At 41.7% G+C, this 27369-nt stretch overlaps 1 protein-coding gene across 4 annotated transcripts in view; it reads left to right on the top strand.

The window, feature by feature from the left end:
- Nucleotides 1-22335, top strand: part of TRABD (TraB domain containing) — a 36252-nt gene extending 13917 nt beyond the window's left edge. For 2 of the 4 annotated variants that reach the window (XM_051609051.1, XM_051609052.1), the window contains exons 4-10: nt 996-1162; nt 2073-2213; nt 11478-11588; nt 12985-13124; nt 15358-15530; nt 16224-16335; nt 19149-22335. In XM_051609051.1, the coding sequence (XP_051465011.1) occupies nt 996-1162; nt 2073-2213; nt 11478-11588; nt 12985-13124; nt 15358-15530; nt 16224-16335; nt 19149-19326 (1022 nt within the window). In that variant the 3' untranslated portion in view covers nt 19327-22335. Of the gene's footprint in view, nt 1-726; nt 864-995; nt 1163-2072; nt 2214-11477; nt 11589-12984; nt 13125-15357; nt 15531-16223; nt 16336-19148 lie in introns of all 4 variants that reach the window. The other 2 variants (XM_051609053.1, XM_051609054.1) reach the window with 2 other exon arrangements.
- The last annotated feature ends 5034 nt before the right edge of the window (nt 22336-27369 follow it).

The raw sequence follows: 27369 nt of genomic DNA, 5'->3' as shown, positions 1-27369 counted from the left end.
GAAGAAAGATGTTGGAGGGTGGCTTTTGGGTTGGGTTTTGTTGTTTGTTGGTTGGGGTTGGGTTTTTTTTTGGCATAAAATCTTGTAAGATAAGTATTTGTGGGAAGGATCAGGGGCCAGAGCCACATAGTTAAACTAGTTACTAAATGTAGCCAATTAATGTATGTTAGAAGGCAGTAATTTATCTGCATCTTTGATACCCTGCCTGCAAACAGCTTGAAGATTCATTCAAAGTCACTATATTTCCCATTGATGTAAAACTGAAGCTTTTGTGTCTCGGTTAATGAGGCTTTCTGGCATTTAACAAGCAGCTCTGTTGGAACTGATGTTTTCCCTGACAAATTTGACATAAATGGGCTGAACTTGCATTTTAACATTTTGGTCTGAAATAGTTTGTTGTTGAAACTAGGGAAGAATTGTGTTTCCTGACCTGAATACCTCTTAAGGTTTAATTTTTAGTTCTATACTGATCCCTGGTGTGTTAGACACAGAAGAGGCTGAGATTGGTGCTGTAGGTATCCTACATGTGCCAATACATGCAGGTGACTTTACCAGCATACTCACAGCATTATGCATGTGTTGCTATTGTTTATACAGATGAAATCCCAAAAGGGAATGCTTTTGTTCTAGAATTTTAAAAATGCTCTTTTTTTTTTTTTTTCCCAATTTAGTGTATACCTTTTCTAAGTATTCTTTGCTTCTCTGTCCACCTCACCTGCCACACAGCTTCTCTCTTTCCCTTACTGAACTGCATGGACTACCTGTCCCAGTGTCCACAGGGTAGGAAACCTGGACTGAGACCCATGCTTGGAGGCAGCCTCTCCAGTGGTGGCACTCTCAATGATGTAGCCTCAGAATTGAATGTAAGATTACAGTGGTAAATCAACGGCCTTTTAGCTCTGCTCTGCTGTTTAGTGGCAACATTTTTATTTTCTATTTTACTTACTTCCACTTTATAGTCATGTGTGCTTTTCTGTTTTCATTTGCATTTATAGCTGATGCAGATGCATTTAAAATCCTCCTGGAGATGAAGTTGAAGAAGAGGCAGAAAAAGCCTGCTTTGCCAAGCACTGTGACTGAGCTTGACACTGAGGATGGGTCTAAAGTATATGTGGTTGGAACAGCTCACTTCAGTGACAGCAGCAAAAAGGATGTAGTGAAGGTAAGCAGTAAGTTCCCTTCAGCAGCATGTTTATCATGTTGTCAACTTAGCAAGCAGGTAGAATTAAGTCCAGCTCTCTGGCTTGGTTCTGCACTGTAACTTCCAGATTTCATTTTTCCTTGTTAGCTGTTGGAGGGCCAATAGTCCTGTGGGATGAACTAAGAGGCAGACAAATTATCTTTTGTGATGCAATAAATTTTATTTTTCCTTAAAACAACAATTTCAGATACATGGAGTGTAAAAAGTAGAAGTCTCACTAGTGAAGCTTACGTTCCCTGTCACGGTACAGCATCACATCACACTGACAGTGCAGACTGTGCTGGGGATGTGCTGAGAAGATGCAACGCCTAGGACAGAAGTTGGTGTGTGTAACACTGAGCTGTAAAACCACTCTGCCCCAAACTTTGATTCTGTTCTCAAGATGCAAATAGGTCCAAAGCTCTAGTGAAAGCAGTAACTATTTCATGTTGTACCTCATGCAAAGTCTGCAGTTTAGAGTGGCTTTATTCTTAGGGACTGGAGGGGGAGAAATCTTGTGCCAGAATAATTAACCTTGGTTCTTACAGAGCTTATTCTAACTCAGATTGCTCACGGAGTGTGGTCAAAAGAACTTTATTAATGTTTAAAGTTGAACATCAAGGTTTTCTTCCCTTCCCCAGCACAATGTGTTCTCCATCTTCCTGTCCCAAAGCCTTCAGTAACTAAAGCAATTCCCTGTCATCTTCCTTAATGTTTTTACCGGTACATACCTACATGGAGAAGCCTTATTTACTCTTTGCCTGTTCTTTTAAATGAAAATTGTTGCTGGAATGTGCTTTTATTAAGTCCCTTTTCTCATGAAAGTGTTGATATTGGCTGCATTTCTGTTTAATCCTTCCTAAACTGGTGTAAATAAATCCATCTTTTTTAGACAATACAAGAAGTGCAGCCTGATGTAGTTGTGGTGGAACTATGCCAGTACAGAGTTTCTATGTTAAAGATGGATGAAAAGACATTATTAAAAGAAGCCAAAGAAATAAATCTGGAAAAACTTCAACAAGCTATAAAGCAGGTATGATTCCCACAGTGAAAATGGAAGGTTTGTGTTAAGAGCAATTTGTCAAGTTACAACCAAAACCAGTGTTCCCACCAACTGGGAACCTAATAGTGTTCACCTAGGTAAGAGTACCATTATAGAGGCAAAGTTAGATTTGGATTTAATTGGGATTTGTTTCAGCTGGATTATTGAGGGCTTCGGTTCAATGATGAGATTGTTTGTGCAGCTGTTGACCTCTGCAAGAGTCCTCCTGGGTTTACAGGTTGCTCCATTTGCAGGGTACAAGTCCAACTTTGAAATTCTAATGCTCTGCTAGTATAACTTATTATTATTCTTTCTGTAATCTGCATCTTTATCACAGGTATTTAGGGAGCACTTAAATTTGGTACTCTCTGCGATCTATTTAGTTGCATTCCTTCTTAGTCCTAGTGTGTAGCTTGTCTTTTAAGTAGTTTCTAGTTAATGGTGGGCTTGAGGGAGGTTTTTGAAAAATCTGGGCTGAAAAGAGTAGGATTCTATTCAAGTTACTACTCTGGCAGCTGGGTGCCATCGATGATGTGTGTGCAAAGCAAATGTTGCCCTGTATTTTTTTCAGTTTCATCTACTTAGCTTGTATTTAGGTAGTTTTAAGCTAGGTATAGTGAAACAGCACAAAGTTGACGATTAGGATGGCAGCATGTGGTCAATAGTAAATTGAGTTTCCAGTGTCCAGGTGAATGAACAGATTCATAGGTTTTAACTTTGGTTGTGTGATAATTACGTATTGGAATTGCTTGCACAGTATCTTGGTGCAGGCTTTCTGACTCATAGTTAGGTAATAATGTGTCTTTCCTCTTTTCTTTATTTATGTCCTAACAAAGGAAAGAACATTGCAAAACAGTTGCCTATTGCATGAATTACTGCATCCACCTGTTTATTTTAGGTAAGGTGGATTACTCTGATGCATGTAGCCAAAATAATGCATGTTCACAACAACCGGAGCAGCATATCTGTGGAGTCTTCTGGCCTAGTAAACATTCACAGGAGCCTTTTTTTAGTATCAAAGCTAAATGCAACATTTTGTTGTGCTTCACTGTTATGAGGAAAAGAACAATGCAAATGAACTAGTGGACTTTCTGCTCTGTGATGTAAATGTGTGTTGGCAGCTTTGTAATTAGCACTTCCTACCAGGGCTTGGAAGTGATCTTGTGTGCAGACAGTAGGATAACACAGATTATGTTGGCTTCAAAGGCAGAGAATAATACAAAGATCCTTCCTATTATTACAGCTCAATCTTAGTCTCCTTTGTCACCAGGGAAAATGCAAATAATCAAATTTGTACATTGTGCCTTTTCTCTGTTTATAGTCTCAGCCCCCCAACCCCCCCTGCCCTTCCCCATTTGATTCAGTAGCAGTGTGGGTTATAATAGGGAAAATCAGAAAAAACAGTCCAGCTGTCTTGTGCTACATTAGTCTTTGTTTTTCTCTAGTAAAAAATCAAGCCAGCTGTTAAGTTGGTCAGTCATGCTTCATTTGTACTCTTATTGAAAGGTGCATTCAGGCCCAAAGGTTACACTGAAAGTCAAAATTGCTTGTATATTTAATCCTGGAATATCATATTAGGAAAATAAACCTGTCTTTCACTTGTGTAAAATTGTTTCATTATTCTTAATTGAAGTTGAAAGTTGAGCAGCCTGTTAGTATGAAACTGTTACACACTTGTAATGTGTCAGTGGTGTTCAGAGTTTATCAAGCAATTTGCAGGTTAAAAACAGCCTTCATCTAGCCCCTCCTTGCCTTACAAAACCCTCAGTTGTTTGCAGAGAATTACCTGTTAGCTCCCCATTAAGCAAAGCCAACATAGTGCAGCCTGGTATCTGGCTGAAGTGCAGATTACCTGAAAGTGCACAGTAACAGCTGGTTTAAACCAAACTGGTAAAACAGGTTTTTTCTTACTTTTTCCCTTGGCTTCCTGTTCCACTGTTCCTTCTGTGTCCATACCCTGCCTATGTGACAGTCTAAACACGACTTGCTCTTTCAGCTCTGTTATGTTCCTGCTGTCTGTTTGATTGCTGGTCCTGACACAGAGGAGGAGTTGGGAAATGCTGTTCTGGGGCAGAAGAGAAAGTGAGCTAGTGGCAGCAAAAAGCTCAACATCACTTTTTTAACCTACTCTTTTAGGTTAAAATAATCACACAATCATCATGGTTGGAAAAGACCTCCAAGATCACAGAGTCCAACAGTTAACCCAGAAGAAAACCACCATGCCCACTAGATCATGTCCTGGAGTGCTATGTCTACATGTTTTTTTAATACCTCAAGGGATGGTAGCTGCGCCACATCCCTGGGCAGCCTGTTCCAGTACCTGACTAATCTTTTAGTAAAGAAATACATCCTAATACCCAGTCTAAACCTCCCCTGGCACAACTTCAGGCCATTTCCTCTAGTCTTGTTGTTATTTACTTGAAAGAAGAGGCAACCTCACTGCAGCCTCCTTTCAGGTAGTTGCAGAGAGCAATGAGGTTTCCTCTCAGCCTTCTCTTCTCCAAACTGAACAATCCCAGATCCCTTAACCTCTCCTCATATGACTTGTGCTCTAGACCCTTCACCAGCTTGGTAGCTGTCCTCTGGACATGATCCAGCATCTCCACGTCCTTCTTATAGTAAGGGTCCCAGAACTGCACACAGTACTTGAGGTGCAGCCTCACCAGTGCTGAGTACAGAAGCACAATCACTTCCCTACTCCTGCTGGCCATGCTATTCCTGATAGAAGCCAGGATGCTGTTGGCCTTCTTGGCCACCTGGGCACACTGCTGTCTCACATTCTTCTGGCTGTCAACAAGCACCCCCAGGTCCTTTTCTGCTGGGCAACTTTCCAGCCACTCTTCCCCAAGCCTGTAGTGCTGCTTGGAGTTGTTGTGACCAAAATACAGGACCCAGCACTTGCCCTTCTTGAACCTCATACAGTTGGCCTCGTCCCATCAATCCAGCCTGTCCAGGTCTCTCTGTAGAGCCTTCCTACCTGCAGCCAGATCAACATGGCTGCCCAGTTTGGTGTCATCTGTAGACTTAACTGAGGAAGCCCTTAGTCCCTTCATCTAGATAATTGATAGATACTGAACAAGACCAGCCCCAAAACTGAGTCCTGGGGAACACTGCTGGTAACCAGTCACCAGCTGGATTTAACCCTATTCACTACAACTCTGGGCTCAGCCATCCAGCCAGTTTTTTTACCAAGCAAAGAGTGCACGACTCTAGGCCATGATTTGCCAGCTTCTCCAGGAGAATGCTGTGGGAGACTGTGTCAAAGGCTTTACTAAAGTCCAGATAGACAACATCCACTGGGCAGGTCACCTGGTGATAGAAGGAAATCAAATAGATTAAGGAGGACCTGCCTTTCCTGAACTCATGCTGCTGGCTGGGCCTGGTCCCCATTACAGTACACTGTAATGGTGTTTTTTAATGCTTCTGGCCAGTGAAAAAGCTCTTGTTTTGCACCATGTACAAATACAGCCTGAATAACTGACATCATAACCTCCAGTGCACTTGTAGCAGTAGGAAAAACAGTTCCAGGCTCCAGGCAGCAAGGCTGTGTCTGCACAGGGCTGCATCCATGGGATTAAGGGTTTTTTAAAGAAGAAATCCAGAGGTCTAAAGTACAAAAGGTTTGTTTCTGCCTGCAGTTCTGCAGTTAGTGCTGCATCTGTGACTTGTTACACGGTTGAAGGAGTAGCCCCAAGGCTCCCTCCTTAGGCTTTGTTTCCATACGTAGTGTAAGCATTTCTCTGCTGAGTCCAGTGGGAGGTTTATCTGCTTCAGAAGCCCTTTGGTAACTCAAGTAATACATCCTGGGGAAAGGCATTAGAACCTGCAGTTGTACTTTGCCTGGTTATTCTTCTCTTTTCCTGTTCTTTTCACTGTCTCCATACTAGTCATGATGTCTAATAGAGTGTATCTTTCTCAGTCATCCTTCCCCAAGCCTCACGAGTATTTAATGTGTTTAAACTCTTCATATAGTATTTCTTTGCACATTTTCTAGTTTAATTATTGTTTTCAAGACAGGAATCTGCTAAAGATTGTACAGCCATGCACTGATTCTGTTTTGTTTCCTTCCTCGTAATCCCTTGCGCTCTTCTTGTTTTCTGACTGCTATTGAACCCTGGGCTGCTAAAATTGGTATTTTGCTTTCTCTCTCCTGTGTGCTAGTAGCTCTGCATCCCTCTGCCTGTGCAGTTAAGTTTCTTTCTGCTTGTACATTGCTTTGTGTTTACTGCAGTTGCATCTAATCTGTAAAATTATTGCCAGCCATTCAGAGTTTAATGTTCTTTGGTGGTCAGCTTTCCTTTACTGGACATTGAATAATCTGGTATTGCTAATCACCTCTTTTAGTGTTTTCCTTCCATCCTTTTTTTGTATATTTTGCTCTTTATCCCCAAAGACTTTCTGGTGACCAGTTGTTGATGGTTGCTGCTACATCTGGCTGCTTGTCATCTTTTATCTCCTTGATGCTGAGCAAACGTGGCAGCCACGAAGTTTCATGCAGGTTAAGAGCACAAACACTAGGGGACACTTCAGAGGTTCGTCCTTCTGTTAACCAGCAGGAGGAATCTTTCTGTCACAGTGTAAAGGTTCAACTTCAAATATATCAATCCTGAAGGGTAAACCAGCCAGCAAGTAACCTCAGGCCGCATTATCCTAGTTTTCTTTGTGGGCGTCTTCTCTGAACTTCTGGAAACCCTTGCCCTGCATGCTTTTGAACTGAATCCCAAGGATACTGGAACCCCTTTTTCTATGGCCCTCTTTCTTGTCTCTCTTCTCTGCAGGAGCCCTGCTCCCTCGCTTTATGCCGTGCTTGCTGTTTTGTAGCATGATGGAGCAGATAAACAACTGCCTTTGAAAGTAGCCCCTCTCTTTTGCCAGTTCTGGACCTCAGTGACTCTTGAGTCCCACTTAGCTGCAGAAACTGCCTTACAGCCTTTGGAGAGGTCACACAAGCATCAGATCTGGCACAGGGTGCATCATTTTGGCATGGCCCTGGGAGCAAGGAACAGAGGCTGGGATCTTCCTCTGGGAACTTAAGCAGTTACTACAACTCAAGATATCCCGTGTAACCTTATCTTCAGTTGAGTGAGGCTGGTGATACAGCAGGAAATTAACCTTTGGCAAGGGAAGGGGGAATAATGCCTCTTTGGTAGCAGCATGGACTGATACCTAATTGGAGGAGAGGAGTGACCAAGATACAGGTTATTCCTGGGGACAAGTAATGCTCAGCCACTGGGTCTTAGTTGTGATGATTAACTGGTAGCCAAAGCTGGGCAGAAGGAACAGTTCTGAGTGGATTTGTTTGAGTTTATTTTTTGTTAAAAGGATAAGGGAAATTTTGCGTAAGTATATATAGGAGAAATTTTTTTAGAATCATAGAATCATAGAATCCTAGGGGTTGGAAGGGACCTCGAAAGATCATCTAGTCCAACCCCCCTGCCAGAGCAGGGTCACCTAGAGTACATCACACAGGAAGGCATCCAGGCGGGTTTTGAATGTCTCCAGCGAAGGAGACTCCACAACCTCTCTGGGCAGCCTGTTCCAGTGCTCTGTCACTCTTACAGTAAAAAAATTTTTCCTGATATTCATCTTAAACCTCCTATGCTCCAACTTGTATCCATTACCCCTTGTCCTATCACTGGACGTCACTGAAAAAAGCTTAACTCCATCTTCTTGACACTCACCCTTTACATATTTGTAAACATTGATGAGGTCCCCCCTCAGTCTCCTTTTTTCTCCAAACTAAAGAGACCCAGCTCCCTCAGCCTTTCCTCATAAGGGAGATGTTCCACTCCCTTAATCATCCTTGTGGCTCTGCGCTGGACTCTTTCAAGCACTTCCCTGTCCTTCTTGAACTGAGGGGCCCAGAACTGGACACAATATTCCAGATGCGGCCTCACCAATGCAGAATAGAGGGGGAGGAGAACCTCTCTTGACCTACTAACCACACCCTTTCTAATACACCCCAGGATGCCATTGGCCTTCTTAGCCACAAGGGCACATTGCTGGCTCATGGTCATCCTCCTGTCTACCATGACCCCCAGGTCCCTTTCACCTACACTGCTCTCCAGCAGGTCAGCCCCCAACCTGTACTGGTGCATGGCGTTTTTCTTCCCCAAATGCAAAACTCTACACTTGCTCTTGTTAAACTTCATCAGGTTTTTCCCCGCCCAACTCTCCAGCCTGTCTAAGTCCCTCTGAATGGCAGCACAGCCTTCTGGTGTGTCAGCCACTCCTCCCAGCTTGGTGTCATCAGCAAACTTGCTGAGGGTACATTCTGTGCCCTCATCCAGGTCGTTGATGAAGATGTTGAACAACACCGGTCCCAGTACCGACCCCTGGGGGACTCCACTAGTCACAGGCCTCCAACTAGATTCTGCCCCATTGACTACAACTCTCTGACTTCTTCCTTTCAACCAGTTCTTGATCCACCTCACTGCCTGATCATCAAACCCATACTTGATCAACTTATCTACAAGGATGCTGTGGGAGACGGTGTCAAATGCTTTACTGAAATCAAGATAGACCACATCCACTGCTCTACCATCATCTATCCACCTAGTAATTTCCTCATAGAAGGCTATGAGGTTAGTCAAACATGACTTACCCTTGGTAAAACCATGTTGACTGCTCTTGATGACCCCCATCTCCTTGATATGTCTAGAGATAGTGCCAAGGACAAGTTGTTCCATTACCTTTCCAGGGATGGAGGTGAGGCTGACCGGTCTATAGTTACCCGGGTCCTCCTTCTTGCCCTTCTTGTAGACTGGAGTGACATTTGCTATCCTCCAGTCCTCAGGCACCTCTCCTGTTACCCATGACTTACCAAAGATGATGGAGAGTGGACTAGCAATGACCTCCGCCAGCTCCCTCAGCACCCTTGGATGCATTTCATCCGGACCCATCGATTTATGGATGTCCAGATTATGCAACTGATCCCTAACCCAATCCTCATCTACTATGTCCTCACCTATCTTGACTACTTCTGGGGTTATATGAATCTGGGGCTCATGGGAAAAGCCTGCAGGAGTAAAGACAGAGGCAAAGAAGGCATTCAGCACCTCTGCCTTCTTCATATCCTCTGTCACCAGGGCACCCACCTCATTCAGCAGTGGGCCTATATTGCCTCTGGTATTAGCTTTGTTGGCTATGTATTTGAAAAAGCCCTTTCTACTGTCCTTAACCCGACTTGCAAGGTTAAGTTCCAAGGAGGCCTTAGCTTTCCTAGTTGCCTCCCTACATTCTCTGACAACAGTCCTATATTCCTCCCAAGTGACCAGCCCCTCCTTCCATGATCTATAGATTTTCCTCTTCCACTTGAGTTTCCCCAGCAGTTCCTTTTTTAACCACGCTGGTCTCCTAGCTCCCTTACTAGATTTTCTACCCATTGGGACACACTGATGCTGTGCTTGCAAGAAGTGGTCCTTGAATATTGTCCAGCTATCTTGAGCCCCTTTACCTTCTAGCACTCTGTCCCATGGGACTTCCCTTAACAATTGGTTGAGGAGGCCGAAGTTTGCTCTGTAGAAGTCCAGGGTTCTGGTCTTGCTGGAAATTCTGTTCCTCCCACACAGGATCCTGAACTCCACCATCTCATGGTCGCTGCAGCCAAGGTTGCCATTGACCACCACTGCTTCAATAAGGCCCTCCTTGTTGGTGAGCACAAGATCCAGCAGCGCTCCTCTTCTAGTCGGCTCATCCACCATTTGCATTAAGAAGTTGTCATCAATGCATTGGAGGAACCTCCTAGACTGTGAAAGGCTGGCTGTATAAGTCTTCCAGCAGATATCGGGATAGTTAAAATCTCCCATGAGGACCAAGGACTGCAGTTGTGAGGCTGCTTTCAGCTGCCTGTAGAAAGCCTCATCAACTTCCTCATCTTGATCAGGAGGTCTGTAGTAGACCCCCACAACTGTGTCACCCATACTACCCTGTCCTTTAATTCTTACCCACAGAATTTCAACTCGCCCCTCATCAGCCCCTGTACAAAACTCAATACATTCTAGTTGCTCTCTCACATAAAGAGCAACTCCACCACCTCGCTTCACCGACCGATCTTTCCTAAAAAGCACATAGCCATCCATGGCCACATTCCAGTCGTGTGAGCTGTCCCACCATGTGTCTGTTATTGCTACCAGATCATAACCCTTAGACCGCACACAGACCTCTAACTCTTCCTGTTTATTCCCCATGCTGCGTGCATTGGTGTACAGGCATTTCAGGAAGCAAGTAGAGCACATCGGTGGGACTAAATCCTCCTTAGCCCATCCTCCTACAGACCCTGGTATGTTCCTCTTGGGCTTGTCCCTAACAGACCCAGTTTTCTCCCCTTCCCCCTTCACATCTAGTTTAAAGCTCTCTCAATGAGCCCTGCTAAGTCCTGCCCCAAAAGCCTTTTCCCCCTCTGGGACAGGTGCATCCCACCCGCCACCATCAGGCCAGGTGTCTCATAGAGCAGCCCATGATCAAAAAAGCCAAAGCCCTGCCTTTGGCACCAGTCTCTTAGCCATTCGTTCATCATTAAACTCTTCCTGCTTATCTCTCCACCCATTCTTGCAGGAGTCTTGCTTTTAAATCTCTGTTAAAAAAAAAAAATAAACTGCAAGGAGGGTCCTTCAGTCGGCTTCTGGGAGCGAGTCATGCTCAGGACTGAGGTTTTTTTCTAGTGTTTTATGTGCTGAAGTAAAGTATGACAAGTTTCTTGCACAACACTAGGTTCTCAGCATTTCTGTGTCTGTTAAGCTACCCGGTCACCAGCCTAGTGTTGCACAGGATTGTGGAAATGTTTATGCTTACTTAGACCACTGGCTATCTCCCTTTTGGTTTCTCTATAATGTAGTGTTCTCTGCACATTCAGTGGAATATACTCTTGCAGTCCCTTTTTTTTTTTTTGTAGCCAGGTAGATCAAGAAAAAATAAATGTACAATATAAACTGTTTTACCGTTTGGGTATTCAGACACTTTCTTCAAGGAGGTGGAGTAAATACAGAGTGAAGTAAGTCTGGCTGCCCTCTTTTCTTGACTCTGCCATGCATTTTTGTTGAAAAAGAGAGTACTTTGGCCACACACTAAAGTGAAAAACTACTTTACAACTAATACAAACTGACATAAGAGCTGTATTGTTCAGTGAGTTAGCTCCAAAAGGTAGCTTCAGTGCTGCTTCTTCACAAAGATACTTAGTGTGTTTTACATGACTGTAAACAGTGCATTCTTCTGAGAAAGCTAGTTTTTTAATGTTTTTTCTCCCTCTTCTGACAGAATGGAGTCATGTCTGGATTGATGCAGATGCTGCTTTTGAAGGTTTCTGCTCACATCACAGAACAGCTGGGAATGGCCCCAGGAGGAGAGTTCAGGGAGGCTTTCAAAGAGGTGCGAACTTGAAACAGTGTTTCAGAGGTTAGATTACTGGCCTTTTGCTCCCAGAGTTGAACTAAATAAAACCATTTATTAGTGACTAGAAAAGAGCACTCTGACCATACTTGTGTTGAAGCCTGTGAAGTAGTAAGAATCATCTTTGGCTTCAAGGTGTACTTGAAAATACAGAGGTTTGTAGCCCTAAGTGACATGAAAGAAACTCTTAAAAAGGCTTCAAATTGGTAAAGGTTTTTCCTAGTGGTATTTATGATGGAATTTTTCATTTAATGAATAATTTATTTATTTTGTTCCTGTTAAATAATGGTCTTTTAATTCTGAATATGGATCCTGTTTCCCACTGTTGGTGGTTCTCAGGGTTTCAGGCTGTGAAAACCAACTCTAAAGCATTAATGAGCTATAACACATTGATCTAGAAAGATTGTTTGGGGAAGGGAAATACCTGGTCTCTTAGTCGGATCTGGTCTTTTGACATTCCCTCTTCTACTACTGCCAGCTGTGATACTGGGAAGGAAATAGTAGCTGGACTTGTATTGTGTGTCCCAGCTACTCTTTTTTTATTTATTTAATTTTTTTTTTCTATGGATGTCACCTTGTAGAATGTATCTTGCTCTTTTATGTGAATTATGTACTAGTAAGGAAATCTTGAGATTACACAGCTGTTAAAGAATTTGGAAAAAGTTATTGTGTTTATCTTTAATAAAAAGAAAACTGTTCCAAGGCTAATTTTCCTGAGTATTTCAGATTAGAGTGAAATATTTTAAGTGTTTCCCATTACAAGTGGGAAAGAAAAAATTTATATATTGGCTCTGTGCAGTTTTAAAGTGGTTGTTTGAAATTTTTAAACAAGGATGCATAGGAAAGAATTTTCTAGGAATTTTGTACTGTGCTAAAATTTGTCAGTCTAAGCTACAGCGAAAGGTCACCTTATTTTGTCATGTGGTATCTGGCATCAATTCTTCTTGAATATATTTGACCATGACAAACTGATAGGTCAGTGATCCTGACAAGTCGTAGGTAAAAGCAAAATGATCACAGTTGTTTTAATCTTGGATTTATTCAGGCCCGGATAAATACTGAGCCTCATCTGTTCACCTTAAGTAGTCATAAGCAGGAGCTTTCTGTTCAGGTAAAAGTGACCTAAAGATGGTGACATGACAACCTAATGTTTTTACCATAATACCCACTGTGTTTTGTAGCTGATGTATTCCTTTATGAAGTAGTATTTTGGAATTTTTTTTAACTGCAAAGCCAAAATATTTTGATGTTGAAGTATGAGACTATTTGCTCGTTTTGAAGATATTCTGTGTAACACAGTAAGACATTCTCTTCAGAGGGTTGTACTGTGTTGCAGTATGAAATGTTGGCTAGTGATTTGTATCATCTCTTTCAGGCCAGTAAAGTACCTTTCTGTAAATTCCATCTTGGAGACCGACCCATCCCTGTTACATTTAAGAGAGCAATTGCTGCACTTTCTTTGTGGCAGAAAGTCAAGCTTGCCTGGGGCCTTTGCTTCTTATCTGACCCAATCAGGTATGAATAACTATCCCCTATGTTTGTTGGGGTGAATTGTTCAATTCTTCAGTTTTACTGTAGTGTACAAGCTGGAAGTCCTCAGTGCCCAGTGGGATATAGTGAAACTGGAAGTCATTGAGGAAGTAAATATATGGATTATTGCAAGGTAGTTTGTATTTTCGAAAAGGAAGTTGCCTTTCTGATCTTGTTCCAGCTCTTTCTTTCATTATCTTTTGATACATTCTTTCCAGATGAAGTGAAATATATTGTACTGAGAAATACCTAGTGTACGTAAGAGGAAATTTATGCTGAAAATTTAAATTTTCCCACTACCATGTGCTGATATTTTAAATAGAAGAAAGTAGAGCCTTGGGGTGCTAATTTATACTTCCTTAAGATTTCCAAAGGACCTGAGCCTGCTGTGCTATGTTGCATCTAGATCAGGGCAGCTTGAGAGCTGACTTTGCTCTCTAAGCAGATTTTTGGAACAAGAGAAAACACTTTGAAGTCTGTGGACAACATGACTGTTCATGATTACTGCCTTTATAAAAAGAGACGTTGTTAGGAACTTTTGCCTTATGATAATACTTCTCAGACAGCTTTTCTCTTGCTCAGTTTGGGTTCCCTGCCCTGCAGAGACATCCCTGTGCCAAGTTTTCTTCCTCTTGCCACAAGTAGGTGTGTGATAACTTGCTTGAGCTGGATGACTGGATATGCACAACTCTCCTCCCAAATTCAGTCTACCCTTGCCAGGCTCGCAGTGGTAGGAAGCTTACCAGGAATGGGTTCTCTGTGCACATGGTTCCTGAATCTCAGTGCCTCTCTCAGACCTCGTGACTGGAGCTCTGCACAGCTCATGAAGTGATCTATGGCATTTTTTCCAGGCTTTTAAAATTGGGCCACAGCTCAAACTGTGCTCAGGTCAATCAAATCTTCTGTCTTCCAGTTTTAGCCTTTACTTAACTGCCACTTCCTGTAAATACTTGCTGTTAAGGCTCATCTGTAAGATGAGTTTGACTCTCTTTCAATCCTTTAACTACAGTTCATGTGCAAAGTGAGTTTTCTTACTCACTAGTCTAATACCAGCATGAAACTGTTTGCAGAATTTTGGGGGATATTGTAGGATATATTTATCTGCAATTTCTCCCATTCTCTTAGTCATCCTAAGAACATTTTTGGTTTTAACTACAATATAAAGATAATTATGGTATATGCACACTAGCTTCCAACTGAAGCTTAAACAACATTTCAGTTGTTGTACAATTGATTGATCTGCTACGTTGATTTTAAAAATGACATGTGGGTAGGGGTTGAAAAGGAAAGACATTTATAACTGGGAAGTTGTTTATGGGGTATTGCTCATCCAACCATCAGCATGAGTTTCTGTGGAAAATGGAGTAATAATTAAACATCAAATTTCTTTCTGTCAGTCTGATGTTTCTTTAAACTGTTAAAAGCTAGCAATGCATTTCTGCTTTTCACTGCCCTGTTGACACGTGTAGAACTCTTTTGATCTTGGAAACCTAAGAAGGCATATTTGGTGTGATTCTTCAGTAGACAGTGATGCAAAACCAGATGATTCTGTTGGCACAGCCTATGACTGTACCACAGCTGTGAGTGCAGACAGGAGGTTAACAGCACCTATAAAAATACAAAAGCTCATTATGTTTACTCTTGCAGTTTTTATTTATTTATTTCCTGCCCATTTCCTATTTTCCTGTTCAGGGCATTGATTTATAATTTTTACTTCCCTGCTTGAAGACCTGTGGTTGACACTAGGAACCTGCAGATCTCTTAACATCTCCTCAGACTGGTTCCTTACGTTGTGCTTTTTTTGTTCCTTAAATAGAGCCTGAGTGTGTTCAGTGATCCAATCTTCTTCCTCAGGGGTGCTCTGTGTTGCCTCTTCTAAGCTTGTTAATGCAAACTGAAAGTGGGGCACTGTGGTAACTATTTCCTTGGAAGCCCTATTGCTTTTGCTCACTTGAGTTGTCAGCTTTCAAACTGGGGTGAAAATATCGTTGCACTGCCTAAAGGCAAGTGACCTCTCTTGTTTCTCTTTACCTCACTGTAAAGGCATTGTTAGGTATCCAGTTTTACAGGTTTAGGGAGTTAGTTTTGCTTTTGGGAAGAACTGGGGGAGGAGAACTGTAGAGTCTGGTTTTATGTGTAATACCCATTTGTCTTCACTGGTTTTTCTGTATGGGCTTTAAAAGCATAAAAGATACTGAAAAACTTACCTTTCTTTCAGTAAAGATGATGTGGAGAAATGCAAACAGAAGGATTTACTGGAGCAGATGATGGCAGAAATGATTGGAGAGTTTCCTGATCTTCATCGAACGATTGTCTCGGAACGAGATATTTACTTGACCTACATGTTGAAGCAAGCAGCAAAGAAGATAGAACTACCTCGAGCTTCAGAAAGTAATTGCTTTAAAGCAGATACCATAGCCAGCAAGGTGTTATTTGTGTACTCATCCAAAGTTCAGTTGTCTGGAAATCTGAGGTGTTCTGTTCATGTGTGCCACATGTCACCAAGATTACAGTGCTTGGGAAATTAAAACGGGATGTTACTCTTCTGTTGCAGTAAATAATTTTTCTAGAGCAGTAGACTCTGAATTAAGAGTCCTCTCTCATTATGCTGTGAATTATTTTCTCATTCTGGGGATTATTTATATTGTGGTGAGTTGCCATGTTTTCCTTTGGAGAGAGGTAATTCCAGAACTTTCAGGAATGACATTTTGACTTTACTTGTCCCCTCAGTTCAGGGGACAGTGAAGACCAGGGCTGTTCCTGCTGTACAGTACAAAAACATGACCTACACAGGAAGAAATTAACTTAGCTTTCCTGTGCTGAGCCTCTCATCCTGAGGCTGGAGTATGAGCCCAGACCAGGTTCTGAAAATCCAGAAACCATGCTGATTTTTTTCACACTCTCAACATAAGAGGCAGTAGGTAAAATTATTATTAACTTTAAGTATGTAACAGAGTTTTAATATCTAGTAGTATCTACCTCCTGGAAAATTTTATTTTGTAATTTTCACATTACCTATTTATTTACAGCTTGAAATCAGTTCTTTTACTGATGTGTTCCTTTGTTTCTATCTGTCTTTCTCAGCTGAACCTAGAAAATACATCCCAGCTGTTGTAGTTGGTGTTGTTGGCATGGGTCACGTACCTGGAATTGAAAAGAACTGGAACTCTGACTTAAACATCCAGGAAATAATGAGGTAACAGTCATCTTTCCCTTTTTTTTGATGTAACAGCTTCTCTTGGTAAAAGACAACAATAATAGGTTTGGGTTTTTTTGGTTGTCACATCTTGAAGTCACATCAATACTGTCATCCCTGCCCTGTTGGCTCACTGACTTGCTGTGCAGTGCTTGCAGATTGTGACTAAGCAAAAAAAAAGGAAACATCAGGGAAAAAGTAAACAGATATCAAGGGAAGTAGAGATGAGATGATGCCCTAGAAGAAAAGTTCATTGATCTGCCTGTAAGGCTTTTAAAATTTAAGAATTTGAATGAGGTCTGTAGAAGATGATGAAAACAAACAGCCTTCTAGTCTAGCTTAGGTAAATATAAACTGCTAGATTAAAAGCTTTTGTTGTGTCAGGACAATGCTGGCTCTGGCACTCTTGCTGTCACAAGCCTGTTTTTGACTAGATATGTGTAAGTAAGAATGTGTTTAAATATGTATACCTAAATATGGGCTGATTTAAGCCATGTATCTGGTGAACTCTTAATCCAAAGTACCTTTTAAAATGTGCTTTGTAAAAGAAGGAATTGAAGAACCAAAATGCTCATACTATGTGTATCCTATAAAGCCACAAAGGTCAGGACTTAAAAATATAGAAAGGATTAGAGTACAACCTGGTAATAGTGTTCTGTGGCATCTTAGGATACTAGAGCCTTTCAAATTTTGGCACTTCAACTTATCGCATCCTTACTGTGTTTATGTAAACACCTCATCCATCTCTTCAGAAGCTCTGAAAAACATAAAAGTCTGTGTCCCACCTAAATGGTATATTTAGGCATCTAAAATATGAGACTTGGTGTCTGAATCCAAGAATGCAATGTACAGAAGCTCTGCCTAGCCATTTCTGTCTTTTTCAAAGCTAAGCCTTGCCTGGAGTTAGAAGCTATTTGTCCATATTCCTCTTCACCCTGCAAATAACCTGTAAAATGACATTGCCCAAGTCCATACAACTCTGTGGTTAATGTTGGTTGCATCATTGACCTTACAGAACTGAATAGCTAAAAGCCTGACTACAGGTTTGCAAGTTTATGTAGAGGGTCTTTTTCATCAAAGTTTAGGCTCATTCTCTTGTCTTTGCCTTGCCAGTGCCATAACTGAGTAGAATGGTTACTATATCTTTCGTAACAAATTAATATTGCATTAACTTGATTTTCTAAAATAATATGAAGCAAATGACATTTATAAGATTGCTGTATTTGAGACTTGTTCCTCTTAAAATTTTTTACCCCTCATACTGTTGCACTGCAGTTACAGAACAGAGTTAAAGGGGGTTTTGTGTGTTAGTGGCTGTCACCTATCTAAAGTTAAGAGCTTTTAAGACTTAAGGTTATTTAGTTAGCTTTTACAAGTTGCAGAGTGATCTTGGAAATTGTCTGGATAGAAACATACACGTTCCTCAGACTTTTAAGTTCATGCATTGAACCTGCCTCTGAGCAGACCTTACTATTTGCTTCAGAATGTTATTGACTATTTTAAATTGCACTGAGGGAATGGAATTAAGAAATAATAAAGAAGCATGTAAGAAGGTGTAAAGGGATGCCTTTACTAAGCCTTTGTTCAATGTGTATGCTTTTTAAAAACTCTTCCTGTATACTCCCTTAATATGTAATTTTACCTGTAATAACTTTGCCTTGGTTTGGTACAGATGGGTCTAAACTCAGTCTAGTTGTATCCTAATCTCAACACATCTAACCTGGTTTGAGTCTGCCCATAATGTTTTTGCACTACTGTAACTGAATTCTTCTGAATACATTAGAAGCACGTTCTAGGTATAAATATATGAGAAATTGTGGCTCTTTGAAATGATGTGCAGACACCTCTCTGTCCACTAAGAGAATGATTTGAGGTGCAGTGTCTGCGTGCTGTGCTTGCAGGGCCAGATGAGCTCCTGCAGAGCCTGGCAGTGAAGATGCAGGGCTGTGTGTGCATGTGGCTGTGCTATCAAAGCCAGCTTTGTTTTGAAGGTAATAGTAACTCTGTACACTAAATGAGTGACTGCTTGAAGGCAGGAGTAGACTTAGTGTGCCTGTTATCCTCTGCCTTCCTGGTTCCACGTGTCCCATGCAGAGACTTCCAAGTGGCTGTGTGAAAATCTCAAAGTCATGTGAAGCCTTCATGACTTAACTGCTCTGTCCTGTGTGGGGCTCTAGGGGCCAGAAGTACTGCAGGGGCTTGGTCTCCACATGCTCATGCTGGGAGTTGCAGCTAGGCTGGTAAGCCTGCCTGGCATCCAGAGGTGCACCTTGCTGAAACCCACTTCCCCTACCCCCAGCTCCCTCTAGCCTGACTCCAGATCTGCCACTTCTGACTGTACAAACCTGACCAGGCCCTGGTATGCATTAATTAGAATATTCAACTTCTGTTTTTCCTCTATTGCCCTGTATGACAGTCAGATGACTGTACAGGTGTGGGACTTAGTCTGTGTCTGTCTTTCTTCTGACTTTTGTCTCTGTACAGATACATCCATAGTAATACTACAGATGGTTTGACAGTGTCTAGTCGTGATGTTGTCTTAGTTATTTTGATAGGGTGATGGGCAAGTCAAGGTCCCTAGCCATGAAGAGTGGCATCATACATCAGTAATGATAAAGCTTTTTCTACTTGTTACTAGTTAATTTGGATGTAGCCCTTGAACACGAAAGAATATGTTGTTTGTTCATGACACGTCTGTTACCTGAAAGTCTTCAGCACTATAAGGGGGAGTGAAGATACTTGTTTTGATTAGAAAATGCCTGGGTTTTTTCCAGCTATGTGGGTATTAACACTGTTTTTATCTTTTGCTTCAGTGTGCCTCCTCCATCAGCTTCAAGTAAGATTTTCAAATTTGTCATAAAAGCAACAGTTTTTGGACTGGTGGGTTATGGCTGCTACCGGATAGGTCAAAGGACAGTGCAGTTCATTCTCTCGATGCCCCCAGCACAGAGCTACCTTCAGAAGCTGACAGAAATAAGGTCTCAGCATTGAACATCGAGTGGAGGCACAATGTGAAGAAGGTGGCTGAAAAGGGTGATAGAGGCAACAAAACTGAACTGTACTGAAAGAAGAGTGAGGTGAGGATTCTAGTCAGAGATGGTTGATGCTGAATTGCTGTACAATAGAGGATTTGATACTAAAGTTACACCAGCTATGAGCTAATGAATAGGTTTGATTCCTGGTAAGTGTGTTGCATGAAACGACATGATTCTAGATTGAGGTAAAAGAAATATATACACAAATATATATATTATATATATGCCTACTGTATATATAATATATATTGCTGATGATTCAGTACAGACAGCTTAAAGAGTGTATGTTCATTACTTTTCCAGAGGAACAGAACAACACAAAGTAACTTAATTGGCTGTATCTGCTCCGAAGGTCAGGGACACTTCTCTTGAGTGATTCTTTGATTTTTTTTCCTTAGGTATAATAATACCTAGTGGTTGTTTCTGGTGCCAGACACTTTTACGTGTAATTTAGAAGGACATCTTCTCTATGTATGTTTTATACTTAAAACATTTAGGCTTTTTTAAAAAATACAAGCTTTCAAAAAATTTCAGAATTGTACAGGCTGTCGTACGTACACTGCTCAAATTTTTTACAAGCCTTACTGAAGAACAGGAATGTTGCCTTTAGATTGCATCCCTTGTTACCACCACTAGTTGAATTGTCTTTCTCCTGCATACAGAAGGTTTAGCCACGCCATCAGAATGCAACGTGGTTTGTGTCGGATGTTTACAGAACACTCTGTTCTTCTAGATTAGCATATTTAAACTATTATTTAGCCAAATCCTGCTGGATTCAGTATTGTAAATTTAAGTGACTAGAACTACTGTATGATTTCCTTTTGTTTCTCAGAGCTTTCATTACTGGGACAAGAAGTCTGGAATTGATAATACCTGCCCCTCATTTTTGATACATGAAAATATTTTATTTATCAATTTAATTTCTCAGTGGATTAATATTTTAATCTGCTTAATAGAAAAGCAGCATTCAACTTAATTTTTCAAACTAGCTGTAGCATTTGGGTTATCTGCTATTTATATGTAGAATTACGGGTGCTTCAAACTGCTGTGATTATCTTTCTTAATTATCCCAGACAGCCATCCATCATCAAGCTATTTTTTTTTTTTAATCCTAGGTTTCTGTTTCATAGGAATTTTTTTTACCCTTTATTCAGGATTGTCAGTGATTGTAAAGTGCCCTCTGCAATCAGCTAGTCCCAGTTCAACAATCCAAATAACTGTAACTGTCATATCAGAGTTTTAACCTGATGAATTTGGAAGAGTCCCATTTGCTCCTCAGGCTGACATACAGCTCATCACTTAGAAGTGAAGGTTTTATCTGTGTTAATGTCTTTTGGGAATGAAATATAGGAACCAGTATGTGAAGCAGGAGGAGGAAAAGGTGATATGTTTTGTGTTTGGGTTCTTTCTTGTTTCCAGTTGGTTCAATAAAATCAACAAACCATGTTTAATAGGATGTATTTCCAAAGCATTGTGTTGGAAGTCCTCCTGTATAGTCTATTGTTTGCTGAAAGTATGTACATGTATCTCTGTGCAGTGTTGTCTTTTTCAAGCTTTTAAAATGAAATTAAGGGTCTAGTGCTCCTCTCTGTGATGGCATTGACTTTGCTGGGAGCTGGTCTGTCCATATAACCTGATGCTTCTCTGCCTTGCACTTTGAAAATTCCAAGTCCCAGTGCAGCAAATCATTTAAGTGCATGTTTCTTTAAACCTATTAAATCTAACCTGATCCTGCAGAATTCTTAAGACAATGTTAGGTGCTTCTGGATCTGGGCCTTACAGCAGTTGTACAGGGAATAAAACGTAGCAAATGGCAATGGCAGCAGTTCTTGGACACCAAGTGTAAAGAATACAGTGGAGGCAGGTCCTTTTTTTTTTTCCATCAGTGCTTAAGAAATCACCAGCCATTTCTAGCAAGAGGAAAAGCAGCATTTGTAAAAATTTTATAGAAGACTAGAGTGACTGCCTGAATTTTGATTCCTGATTTTTTTTTGTAAAGGTTTAATGTATTGTTTACAATTAGGGAGTCCTATTTGAATAATTCTGTTACATTTTATGTACATTTTTAAAAGAAGAAAGCAAAAGCTTAAGCTCATTCTTCTCTTGGCTTTATTGACATACCAAAATACTGTTTTGCTGTTGTGTTTTTGAGAATTTTTAGCTGGTAGAATTCAATATATTGATGTTTTGCTTTAAGTTCTCTACAGATTTTCAGGGTATCTGCAGATATTTTAAAAGCTCTGTAGATCTTTGATATCTGTGCTCAGGTAATTTTACACAAAGGAAAACAAATCTAAGGTAAATTTTAGATACGAGCCTTAAACTTGGGTGGGACTAATGCTAAATGATTGTCACGGAGCATTCTTGCAGACTTAATGTTTTGTTTTTTCAGCCAGAAGTGATTACGATGTAAGTTGTCTGTTCATTATTCAGTTATTCTCTACAGTTAATACCTTTGGCCTATTTCACTCTTTTTACAAAGCGTATCAGCAGATTCTTCAAGGAGCCCATTTGTGGACAGAGAATTTGCAATTTATCTTCCCACTCTTGCAAACTGGCAGATCATACACATGCACTGTTTTCTCAGTGGCACTGGAAAGCCTGATGAATTTGCAGAACTTACAATCCTATGAGTCCATACATGAATGCTCAATGTTGTGTATTCAGTGTGTTGTACTGTTTATGTAACATAATCAGTGTTTTAGGTCCATTCTTCTGTTCTAATCAGTCCTTTCAGTGTTAACAGCATCCTGTAAAATTGAAATACATGTTGAATTGTCCCAGCCCCGCCTCAACCTTACGAAGCCATATTGTATTTTTTTGGTAACATGTACATCTGTTTAATGCATTTGTACATGTGATGTAAATTTGAAGTATTTTTAACAACGTGTGCCTTTACTCTAAAGCGATTTAAAGTAAACAGCAGTATGTTCAATGATAAAAAAATAAAATATTTTAACCACCATTTCTGTTGCAGGCATTTATTTTCCTTATTAATCAGTAATTTTATTGAGAAGAAATACTGGTTAGGTAGATCTAGTACATGGTAATTTCATCAGCTGACACATTTTTCTGAACAAGAAAGCCAGTTCCCACCGAGGGGTATCTGAGTGTAAACTGAAGTAGGGAAACTAGTTACCTACTATATGTAGTCAGCTAAGAGAGGAAGGAATGGGTTTCCCTGCTCTGCTGAACATGCAGGGAGACAGACTTCTCGACATGAGTACCTGCATTCAGAGTCCAGAGTTAGGCATGGTGAGTGGACTTGTTGCCTTTCTTGTAACATCTCCCCAGTGCTCAGTCATGCAAGGAGCTGATGGCCTTAGTCCCAGTCCAGCAAAGTGCTCGAACACTGGTTGAACATCAGGCACAGTTGCTCTAATCTGTGTGGGAATTAAAGACCCTTTAAGTGGAAAAGGTGTTAAATTACTGGCAAAAAGAGTTTAATTTCTCAGATTGAGCCAGGTAAATCGATACGACTATTACTTTTTTTTTAAAAAGGCTATTAATGAAAAGAACCTGGTTTTGTACTGGAAGTATAGATCATGTGCTGTACAGATAATGTACTGGCCGAGTAGTTTACTGATTGTTCACCTTGTAAGTCAGTGATCCATACTTTTTGATTGTCCATGGGTATAGCTAAGGTTTGCTTGTGCAGTCCCATCGTCCTTGATCAGGCAAAGTTCCCTTAGGTTCCGCTTGGGGCTGTGTCTGCAAAGAAGTGCTGGCCAAGTCATGTAGGTGGGGGGAAAAAAAGTCACTTCCATACCACAGTCAAATGCTGCCCATGGGACTGGCAGATGACAGGTAGCTGCACAGCACATGAGCTGTGGAGCACTGCTCAGGCAGGCAGCTGCAGTTTGTACACCCGTGCACAGGGAAGGCAGCTGCCTGCTTTCCGAGTCTCTTATTTACCAGCGTTACATCCATATCACCAGCCTAGGTCATGTTTATTATGTGTCTTTTTTATACCAAATGTTGAACCAAATTGAAAGATGGATTCTTGAGGTGGATTAATGTTGCCCAGATTTTCACTGGAAGCTGTTTTTCTGTGTGTGTATTGTAAAACAGCTAAACGGCACTGAGAAATACTGAGTTATCTCAAAGTGTCAGGCAGTAGTGGGAACTACACATGGAAAAGAAACAACACCCTGTCACTTGTGTAACTCTTAAGATACTCATGTATGTATTTACCTGTTTCTTTATAAAACAAATAAACTTTAACCTTAGACTTGAGTTTTTTGAGACTGATTTGATTGTGTTTTTAAAGTATTCGCAAGAGAAGGGTTACTTTTCTAGCTCTGACTGACAGACTTTTTGTTGCTGAGTGGTCTCAGATGGCTGTGGAATGTGCATGGAAGACACAACAGCAGAACACAAGTAGGTCCAAAGATACAAAGCTGAAATTGGTTTACTGACTGCTCAGGTGAAAAAATACAACTGCTGTGCATATCCCCACAGGAGCAGGTCTTCTGTGTCAGTTGGTATGTGAAGGGGATGGGGACTAGCTGAAGCAGCTGTCCTCTTCAGCAGGTCCTAGCTGAAGAGACTGGCAGGGGCTTGCCTCACTATCCCCTCCCTTGATGCTTGCCTTCAGCCAGCTGTGGAGCAAATGATGCTTTCTACACTCTGGGGAGGTGACAGCAGCAAAAGTTGGGTTGGCCTTATCCTCACTCCCAGGAGGGAGAAGTGGCAACGGGAGGTGTGTGTGCTCCCCATCAAGCACCTGGCTGCCCAGCTCTAGCTCTGTGCTGGGGCAGCTGTGGAACAAGTGAGGAACTGTTCAGTTTTGCTTGTTTGACTTTCCCTCTGTTCATTTAAGTACAGCACAGGGAAGCTCTAGAGGTGTTAGTCTGGGGGGGAAAGATGCAAGCTACCACTTTCAAACTTTCCTCATCCAAGATAGTTGGTGCTGATGCATGAAGGAAAGTGAAAAAAGAATCGCCATTTAATTTTTTTTAAAAAGGCTGTTATACGCTTTTAGTTAAAACAGGTTGTCTCCTCCAAGCTAAATGACATTCAGTGGTAAAATGTCCCTGCTTTTAGTTACAGAGGTGATTCACAAACTGGGCAAAGTAATCAAGAGTGACGTTTTGATGAGACCATGGTGGTTATTTAACACACCATGTCTGCATGACTAACCTGCACTCCTGCCAGCTCCAGAGCCAGCAGGTGTATTTGTAATCATGAGGCTGTATTGACTCTTCTTTATTATTACAGTCCACGTTCTTCAGAGGGGAGAGCCAGTGGTGCAGTTCTGTTTTGCCTTCTGGCTTAGCTGGAAAATACAAGCAATAGTAATAATTTAGTGCCATCTACTGACTGCAGATGGTTTACCTGATACGTCTGGTTTTAAGTGGAAGTGTCTACCAGACCCTGAGGTAGGCTCAGAGAAGAAGGTAAATGCGCATACCTTGGAGAGGTTTGGTTTTGACTCACCAGTGTGGTCCCTGGTATTAATTGAAATGACATAAAACAGGAGCATCTTGAACAAGTACTGACTTGTATACTCCCCTTCTCTTTCCTCTTATTTGTTTTGATGCTTGAGTAGCAGTTTCTTGATGAATCAGCAATAATGTATTGCCCTCCACTAAAAAAAAATATCTGCCAAAAAAGTACAATTATGTTGCTTCTAGGGTACTTGATGGAACTCACAGGATTACATTGCTGAAGAAGAATGTCCTTATTTCACCTTACTTTGACTCTTTTGTAAGGATCTTGGTTTTAAACCAATTCCAGTTAGTGCGAATTACTTCATCTGTAATGTTTGAAGTATAGACTTAACTTACCCTTTGTGTGAGACCCAACCTCAGAAGACCTCTACTCTCATTCTTCTAGAAGTTGAGCATATTTTTGTGTGTTGAGGGATGCTGCTCTTCTAAGGGAACTGGAGACTCTGCGGACTTCTTCCCCTAAACCACATCTGCTGTGACCACACTGGCAGGTTCTTGGTGCTACTCTAACATGGGACAGACTGGGAGGACTTGGGGAACCCACCAGGTAGCCTTGATGATCGCAGCAGTTTCTGCCTGGCCACTACACGTGTACCTCTGGCCTTACACAGGCAGGCCAATAATGGTGTTCCTGGGCATGTTGCATTCAGACTTTGTTCTGTGTGTGCTCTGGCATGCACAGGCCTGTTAAGAGGAAGGCTTGTGGCAGGCAACACTCCCAGGGTGCAAACCACAGCTCTGTGGTTCTGCCAAGGTGTGGCTCCCCTCTTCAGACCAGTTAACTGACACATACTGAGGCACGCAGTTTATTGACTGGTGAACACACTATGAGGAAACTAGCAAAACAGAAAAATAATTTACAATCTAAGTACCATACCACTGATCAAGTTACATATTTATGCAAGCTGTAAGGCACAGTTATGAAGTTACAAGCTCTCAATCTCAGCTCTAATGAGTCTCACGCACTGCCAGCTCTCAGTGACAGTTCTGTAAGTCCCAAGGTGCAGGTTTTGCCCCCCGTGCCACAAAGTACAGCCATAAACCTGATGGAGAAAGTCCAGCAGGTAGCCCCAGGTGATGCCCTCCAGCCTCCCAGGGCTTGAGTCTGTGGGTCAGCACTGCTACCAGCCTTGGCATCCACACTCCTACCACCAGCAGGAGCCCTCTAGTCTTCTTCAGTGGACTTCATATCTCATCTTTCATTCTTCAGCATTGGGGCCCACCTTTTTGACACCTCTTCTCCATCCAAATCCCTCCCAAAGAAACAACCTGCCCCTATTTACTTCCTCCCTGTTGGTCTTGCTTTTGCTACAGCCATACCTAACTCTGGCATTTCTGATATCATTACCCAGTCAGTCACAGCCTCACACGTGGTTACTGGCAGGGACACCCACTGTGGGCAGCCTGGCTCCTACCACTCTGCCATGGCTGTCCCACTGGGTTTAGTTTACCTCCTGCAATTGCTAGACATAACTACTCCACACTGGCCTTGATGCCCATGCAAGCTGACAAAGTGCTGGCAGAACCTTATCTGGCAGTTTACATACCAGAGAGCAGCAGCAGAGGCTCTTGTTTGTCACCCCTGTGCCAGCACTGCTGGGGCCTCAGCTCTGTGGGGCTGTGTGCTCCAGCAGGGCCTCTTGCTATCAAGACACCCCCTGGTCTACCAAACCTCCTCTGAGGACATTCAGACCACTCTGGGTGCTGACAAGCTCAATCCCTTCCAGCCAGAAGCCACCACAACTGTCGGGCTAGCAATGCACATAAGATGTTAAACGAGGCAAGTGAGAACACTCTTCTGAAACAAGCAAAGCATATATAAAATAATAAAAGAACACTACTTCTATCATAATGAATAAAAAGTACAGGATCAAATACATTAAGTGCTGCATAGCAGTAGCTTTCAGAGACCAACCCATGGATATGTCATACCAACAATGTCCAGTTCATCATTTCAGTCTCCAGTTCTGACAGTTCCTTTCTTGCCAAGGCGGTGCTCAGGCTTGCAACTTCTTGTCTGCTCTCCAGTTTCTCGGCTCCCTTCTGCATGCTGTCATGTTGTCTGAACACCTCATCCCAGCAAGGCCTCTCAGCTCCCAGACATCATCAGTCCCTCACTCTGGAACAAAACCCTGCCTTTGAGAACAGGCAAATGAATGTACACTGGCAATGGATGCAATGCCACATCTTTGGTCTTCTCTTGGAGCCACAGAGGTCACGTTATCCTCCCACTCTCCCATAACAGGTGAGGTGATGCACAGACAGGCTGCACTGTTACCAAACACCACCGGAGTTGTTTCCATCCTGACTTGCTTCACTGCTGTGTGACAACATCCTCCCGTGGTCCACAGCTGACTGTACAGAACTAATACATACATTTCCTTTAGTAGTCCATTTGCAACAGCAGGTGGTGAAACTTCTCTTGTAGTATGATATCTCTTTGTTGTACTACTCTGTTGAGAACAGAGCTAATCCATCTGAAAAAGCTGTTTTAGTAGCCAACAATTGAACCTGAGTACAATAGATATATGATTGAATTTAATGTC

The sequence above is a fragment of the Apus apus genome, chromosome 1 (genome assembly GCF_020740795.1).
Source record: "Apus apus isolate bApuApu2 chromosome 1, bApuApu2.pri.cur, whole genome shotgun sequence".
Taxonomy (NCBI): Eukaryota; Metazoa; Chordata; class Aves; order Apodiformes; family Apodidae; genus Apus; species Apus apus.
The sequence above is the reverse complement of the archived record's forward strand: the minus strand, read 5'-3'. Positions and strand labels throughout refer to the sequence as shown.